The 8,247-nt window shown below is 37.4% G+C and overlaps 1 protein-coding gene across 1 annotated transcript in view; it reads left to right on the plus strand.

Annotated features, from left to right (window-relative positions):
• The window catches only part of LOC123309465 (transient receptor potential protein-like), a 60,665-nt gene extending 54,936 nt beyond the window's left edge, over nt 1-5,729 (plus strand). The window contains exon 18 of the mRNA XM_044892603.1: nt 5,046-5,729. Coding sequence (XP_044748538.1) covers nt 5,046-5,545 — 500 coding nt within the window. The 3' untranslated portion in view covers nt 5,546-5,729. The remainder of the gene's footprint in view (nt 1-5,045) is intronic.
• The last annotated feature ends 2,518 nt before the right edge of the window (nt 5,730-8,247 follow it).

Raw genomic sequence — 8,247 nt, forward strand, 5'->3', positions numbered from 1 at the left:
TAAAACGGAAAATAGTGAGCTGATGTTTTACAACATGAAAACAGTTGGGTCGTTATACAGCAAAATAAAAGATCCAATAAATAAAGATCATAGATCAGGAGTGATATATGGGATTCCATGTTTGGATTGTGATAAAATGTATATAGGACAGACGAGACAGTATTTACAAAATAGGATTAAACAACATGCATACGATGTCAGAGATGTGAAAAATAGAGAAAGGACAGCCTTGTGTTCACATTTTTTCAAAGACGATCACAGGTTCGATTTTTCGAATGTAAAAATATTAGACAATGAACAACATTTTAGAAGAAGGAACATTTTAGAAATGATACATATTAACATTAACAACACTGTTAATTTTAGATCTGATACTGAACATTTAAGCAAACTTTACAATTCTGTCTTGACCAAATATGTGCATTTATAGTGCTGTGCGAGCTTGGTGGAAACTAATTAATGTACGGTATTTCATTGAAAGAAAATGAAGATAATTCTGTGTTTGACAACCTTGATATTGTTTTACTGTATTGGTTTGTTCTGTTGTGTTTTCAGGTTATGTTTTCCTGTGATTTATTTTAGATGTAAATATTCTGGAATTTTCCAAATGAATTTGAGCCAAACTTTTAGTATTTTAAGCTGTTTTTTTGTGATTTGACGTGGAATATACAGTTGATGCCGTCGATTTTTTGAAGTTTTTACATCTGAATGTCTTATTTATAGTATAGAGGTATTTATTTATACTTTACTGTAAGTGTTTTGTATGACATTTTATAATGATTTTAGGCCTGATGAAGCAAACGAGAGTTTGCGAAACGTTGCTGAATATACTTTAAGATCTTTTGAGAGTTTGTCCTTATCCCGCAAAATACAGTTATCAATTTATTAAAATCAAAAACTTTAACACACCCCGATTCAATAAAATAGTATATTATTCAACGAGCACAAAATGATTGCTGTGAAGTTTGCGACACGAGCCGCAGGTGAGTGTCGCAATTCACCCGAGTGAAAAATTGTTATTTTGTGCGAGTAGAATACTATACTTTGTCCACGACTTCCTCGAAAAAATTAGTAATAATCTGCATTTTCAACAATAAAAATAGTTATCAAAAGCGTTGACTCAACATTTTCTGTGTTCACTGAAAACTGCATACTCACGTAAACGTCAACTAGGTATTTCACTTGACTTCAATTCCATTCCTTTCTTTCACACTGACAAAAATGAAATATATAATTTTGCATTTCTTTATTTATATTAATATTAACAGAACAATTATCGAAAATGAAGGAAGGCATTGAATTTATAGATAAATCGAAGTTTTGGTCGGTCGTTCCTATTTATTATTATTACAATGATGTTTAGAGCTGATGCAAAGCCTGTATAAGCTCAAAATAGAAAAAGAAAAATCAAAAGTATGCGAAACAAAACGTAAACAAGAATTGAACAATGGAAAATAAATAGTGATTCAGTCAAAAAAAAAACAAAAATTAAGATCAGTCAGGTTACGGTCGAATGGCTTCTATGTCGGTCCAGTCTGTTCTTGAACGCATTCACATTTGCTGCCTCCACAACATCAGCGGGTAAGTTGTTCCAGATGGAGAATACTCGATTTGATAAAAAATGCTGCCGAGGGGTTGTTTTGAAGTTCGCCTCACTCAACTTATACTCGTGGCCCCTCAAGTTATTTCTATTGTAAACGAAGAAGGCTGATAAATCGGTGCCGAAGGTCATATTCAGTATTCTGAAGGTCGCGATCAGGTCACCCCTCAGACGGCGATCCTGGAAGGATGTTATTCCATAAATTTTTATTCTTTCCTCATAACTAGGGTGCAGTGCACCTTACGGTATAGGAGTCGCCCATCTCTGAACTCCCTCCAATTGTTCAATATTGGACTTGAGATTGGGAAACCAAGCTGGTCCGGCGAACTCAAGAATAGGGCGTATATAAGTTGCATAAATCTTAGAATCTTAGATTTAGATTTCCAATTTGGAATTCAGTTGTTGCTTCTTGTATCAAGGTTGATATTTTCTGGGCTGTGTCTAATTTGTTCTTCATTGAATCTTCTATATATCCTTCGGCAACCATCGTGGATTTCCAGCCCCCGTGTCGCTTCAGTGTTGTTATGTCTCCACCAGCATCGACAAGTATGGTTGCCGAAGATCTGCGAAAGCTATGTCCAGAATATTCATTGCAATTTGGCAGCTTCAGAAACTCAGCTATTTGCTTTCCCATTTTCGTGAATTTGTTTGTACCAATCCTTTGTGAAGTGCATTTTCCATTTTGATAGTTAAGAAAAAATACATCAGAAGTTACATGTGCTGGACGCAGGTCTATGTTTTTTTTTTACAAATCGGGTAAAAATCCTCATTTAGAGTGAATTTCCTACTGATTTTTGTTTTGGTATTAGGCACATGCACCAAGAAAGCTGATCCAATGTCTTTTAGGTTTTGTATTTTCATGTTATACAATTCATTTGCTCGGCATGCACCCATTATCATTGTAACCTAATAAAAAGAATGATATTTCATGAATATAAATGGAACGGCTCCTTCAATAGGGCCAGTTTTTTACCTTCATTGCAAGATACTTTTCATCCCATGCTTCAGAAATAATTTTTTTAATTTCTTGGCAAGAAAACACTCCAGCTTTTTTCGGCCGAAAACCTTCTGATTTCCTTTCCTAAAGTGAACGCAGCTTGTAACGTGGTTACCTCGGAGAAAACTTATCTCGAGCGCCAGCTATTCTTTTCACTAGGAAGAATAGCAAACCTACCAGAGTAGCTGCTAGTCGGAGACAGAGTTCGCTGTTATCTAGGGTGGTAGCGATAACGAAGTAGTCAAAATCAAATTATGTAAAAGTTTATTCACACCTTCGGAAACTGATTATATGTACAAGGGAGACATGTGCAGGTATGAAATATGAGAGAATCTATAAGCGAACATAAATTCGGGAAATTCCATCCGGTCACGAGCACTTTATAAAGTTTACACCGGGTGCAGTGAAAAATCAAAGGTTCAATAAAATGCGCCAACCAGAACTGACGGAATGAATACTAAGGACTTGCTATACGGTATCGGGATGTAATTGTATTTCTCCAGAAATGAAACACAACCAGGGCGGATCTACTCGAGACTTTTATTCGCTACCCCAAGGGCTATAACGCACCATGACTGATAGCGAAGAAAAGGTCTATTTTAGCGCAACTTCGGGATTTCACTGACGACGAGCGGTATCTTTTATTCTCTACCCCAAGAGCTATAGCGCGCCATGACTGATAGAAAAGAAGAGATTTCGGATTCAACACTTATAACGCGGACAGGGGGTTGACGGGACTTTCCCTTCAGTACCCCAAGGGCTTACGCACCATGACTGATAGCGAAGGGAAAAGTCAGACTCGCAAAACAGGGTAAAGAACAATAAAATATAACAGAAAGCGATACAGTACAGCAGTGTCAAAGTCAAAGAAGTAACCGGTGTAGGTCCAACAAAGAAACTGAACGGTAAAGGCGGGGACCTACCTCCTTTGTTTCAGGCACTCGCGAAAATCAAAGGGAAGAAAAAAAACTAAAAATCAATTTTCAATATCACTGATGCAACACAAAATTATTCTTAAACGGCGAATCGTAGAAAGTGCGAAGCATAAAATTAACTGAAGTAAAAACGACTGAAGTAACAGAATCAAAAGTAGAAGTCACCACGTGAAAGACTGAAGTAAAAGAGCAAAAAGTCACCGTCGTGGGGAAAATTTGCTTTTATAGGCAAATCCCCCCACACGTTAAAAATCTGAAAATTCCAGAATGCGACAAGAATGAAAAACGTCGTCAGCTCTGGTTTATCGCATATCAACATCAGAAAAACGTCGAAATCTTCAACGGCATGTAAGAAAAACATTTTTTTACACTTACTCTGCCTATCGGAATGAACGCACGGAATATCTGAGAATCAAATATTTTTAAAGGCGGAAAATGTAAAACGAAAGGAATGCACTAAAATGAACTCCAATTTTCCTCAGAAAACTGGGGTTCATTACAAGTTTTTATAATTTTCGATTTTGATGCCTTCATTTATGTTGAGAGTAGTCTTCAGCATGGAATAATGGAACCATAATGTGGATGGTTACTAGTTAGCTGATAATTTCGCGAAATATGTCAATAAAACTGCCTCAGAAAACGATTGGATTTTATTCGCTGCTCTCCAGTTCATGAAATTGTTAAACACTTTTAGATAGAGATTGCTTGATTTTTCCGGAAATGGATTCAATGTTGTAATTTTTGAAATATCTCTTATTTCCGGTGGTGTACACAACATTTCTTCATCACTTTCGAATTCCGTGATGAATTCAAGAACAATTACAATTTATGAGACGAAATTTTTTTCAAACAGACGTTTCAAATTTTTTTCAATCTATCAAACTAAATCGAATAAGAAACATCATAGAAAACACATCATATGGATCTATTCGGTTAAGTCCCACATCGCCAGGTCGGTGTGTGGTGAAAGTCCTTGCCATCCACACGGTGGTCCCGGGTGCGAATCCCGGACGAGATTTATTGGATAAAAAATTTTATAACATTTATTTCAAATCGTTTGATAGACATCAACCAATAATGATTCATTATTAAACACCTGTTATACACGGGTTGTAATATGACTATCATAATGCTTCTGAAAGCTCATCCGTGAATTTTATGACATTCATTTCAAATCGTTTGATAGACTTCAACCTGTTGAATAATGATTCATTATTTAACACCTATTATACAAGGGTTGTAATATGACTATCATAATGCTTCTGAAAGCTCATCCGTAAGGTACGGATATAGGGTAGTCGTGGACAAAACACTTTGTGTGTCCCACGGCAACGAACGGTCATTTTGACAAAATGACAAATCGTTCCCTATAGCGTTTCAATATGATTATACTCTCTATTCAAGAATTTCTGAGTAATAAACTATTATATCAACGATGGTGAATATAAAGTGACAACTAGTCCTTTCATCTTCAAATATTTCTCACCATTCTAAACAAATTTTTACTTTTCAGCGAGGAAGTTCCCGCCACTTTCTGAGGTAATCAAATTGGGTCAAATGGAATCAGCAGCTGCAGCAGCACACTTGCAGATCAAACCTGATCCGGATAAGAAAGCAGATCCAATCAATAATTCACTCAAAATTACGACAAGCCAGAAACCTTCCCTTAGTCCAATACCCTCAAAATCTCCCTCGGTAACACCTGCAACGTCCAGAACACCAACACCCACGACCTCTGTCAATAAGAAATCTGACACTGTCATTACGATGGAAGGCACGACTGAACCCTCAGTAAAAGTCACAACATCCGTCGGTAGCAAAAACCAACAGACCACGAATAAAAACGAAACGCCTACGGTGAAACGGACCGAGAAGGAAGAAATTAAAGAAGAAGTTAAAAAGGATGAAAAAAAGGGAGTCGAATTCACCTGCAAGGCAACCACCGTTTCTGAAGTACCGAGACCTTCCAGTTCTAAACCTGCGGCATCTAAAAAGAATCTACCGTGGCTTTAAAACAGATAATGAGGATTTTGTTTCATTGAAAGGATATGTTTTCATCATTGAGTAGATGGGAGTTTCATTTAGAAATTGTCTATTTCGTACATCATGAAAAAGTGAAAAAATTTTCGTTCTATGTTTCTAGCAATTTCAGAGCAATCGTCTCTTGTAATGTAGATAAATAAAAAATGAGCGATGGAAGAAAGACTTTTATTTTAAAATTACAAAACATTGCTTAAATTAGCTATATAATAGAATTTCACAAAAATGTATATCGAATACTTATTCCAAAAACGTTTTCATCACAAGAGTTCAGTGTATATTCTATCTGACGTTAGACTACTCAGTTATCAATACATAAATAAGAACCCCCGAAATAGAAAGTCGAGGCATAGTCTATTCTAAACTATATCTTTTATTTTTCGAAGTCGATGACGGATAAAGAATTTCATATTGAAAAAAAAAAGATTTATTAAGTGCAATCTTTTCCACACCACCTATGAGGTAGATTGCTAGGTGTGTTTTATTTTTACATGGTGTCCCCTGTAGGCCTAATCCATGGTGTTAGTTTGGTTCTTTTAGGGCGTATGTGGTGAAGTTGACCAATTTTGTCAATTACTTACACACACTTTCGCCAGGTTATTATTACAAATTACAGCATGCTGCGGTATCGCATACATTTGTTTTTTCTCTTTTTTCTGGTACACAAGTTCATTTTCAGTTTTTTTTTCTCCTTTTTTTGGTACATACCTTCATTTTCAGTTCATTGTACATATATTTCGTAATTTTTCATTTTCCTGTAATTTTTTATTTTTTTTGTTTTTTCATTTGTTGTTCTGTTGTTGATGTTGATGTGTGAACACGTATTCTTTATCGCTCCGATTAAATATAAAGTTGCAGTGGGTTATTGGTTGATTTTGACTTTGAGTTTTGAAGGAATAATTCTTTGAGTACATGGGTATGTGTTTGAAGATTAATTTGTCCGGTCGATCTCGCTGAGAAGTCAATGTTTTTGTTCGTTTAATATCGCTTCTTTTCTCGTCGGTATCGGTGAACGGCATACGCTGCCAGGTGGACTACGATTTAACACATTTCTTGCGTGATTCATTCTCGGAAAGCAATTGCGATAATTTGACCTTTCATATCATAGCACCTTTACTGTTCAATATTTTCGCCATAGCTGTATCGATAATTGCTGACATGAGCATGCCCGTAAGAGGTGTTGGGATTAAGATTCAGATTTGATGGAGGCCTGTTTAACCTGAAGCGCCTCAGAGCAAAAACCCGTACCAAGTTTATCACGGAACTTCAATATGCAGACGACTGTTCACTCATCGCTAGCAGCTCAGAGGATCTACAGATAATGATGGACACCTATAAACATATATATGAAGCTTTAGGCCTTAGACTCAATATTGACAAGACCAAAATCCTGGTAAGTCCGCCAGAAAGCCTTCAAACAGATATAAGCCTGGACAATGAAACTCTAGAACAGGTCGAGCAGTTCAAATACTTGGGAAGCTTCATAAATACTAGGGCTAACCTTGACACGGAAATACACAACCGTATCAATTCGGCATCACGGGCATTCCGGAAGCTGAAGGACAGAGTGTTTCAAAATCACGACCTCAATCTGAAGACCAAGACAGCTGTTTACAGAGCAGTGGTCCTCCCAACGCTTCTTTACGGAAGCGAAAGCTGGACGCCCTACAGGCGACATATTAAACAGCTTGAACAAACGCAACAACGTCATCTAAGACAGATAATGCACATCAGAGTTGTACAACAATTGAGACTCAAGTAACGAGGGCCCGACTCAGATGGAGCGGCCACATTCTGAGGATGCAAGACACAAGACTCACCAAAATGGCTCTATATGGCGAATTCAATGAGGGAGCCCGGAAACCAGGAGGCCAGTATAAGCGGTTTAAGGATACACTACATCAATCCCTAAAATCAGTTAATGCCAATCATAACTGGGAACAACTAGCGTTAGACAGGTCACAGTGGAGGTCTTTGATACACAGTTATAATGGAGAATCGAGAAGGATACAGCGGCGGCCAGATCTGGTTGGTGACTATCCATGCCCTGAGTGTGAAAGGATCTGCAGGTCACGGTTGGGTCTCTTTAGTCACAGGAGGGCACACAGTCGCAACTAGCACTAAGAAATTACAAGTCTGTTCGATTTTTTCTTTCTTTTTTTCTTCTTTTTGTAGATTTATTCCCGGTAACGGGATACAGCAATGTTATGTAATCGCATCGAATTCCCCGATTCCTCCGTTCCGTGGCCTGCCTTATCTGTCCTGAGTCTTCCTTAAGGGCCCAGGGAAGTGAAGTTTGTCCTCCTGATATCCTTTCTTGTGTTAGGTAGTTTCATAACTACGGTTTAATTAATCACGAAGCAACTTTTAAGAAAAAATAATTAAGTGCTATGGATGAGAAAGCGGTTCAACATATACTGGGAAAAATTGATACTGTTAAGACCGAATTAAAAAATAGTATCCAAGCTTCCGAATCTAACATATTACTGGAGCTCGAGGATCTGAAGCACCGTTTTTCGTCAGCTCGAGTCGGAAAATGCACTTCTGAAGGAAAAAATTGAGCAATTTGAGAGGAGGTCTAGGGGAAATGACATTATTGTTTTTGGGTGGACTGCGTCGAATGAGGATATTGATTCGGTATTTGTTTGAGCTCAATAAACTGCTGGGGATTGAAA

The sequence above is a fragment of the Coccinella septempunctata genome, chromosome 3 (genome assembly GCF_907165205.1).
Source record: "Coccinella septempunctata chromosome 3, icCocSept1.1, whole genome shotgun sequence".
In the NCBI taxonomy this organism is placed as follows: Eukaryota; Metazoa; Arthropoda; class Insecta; order Coleoptera; family Coccinellidae; genus Coccinella; species Coccinella septempunctata.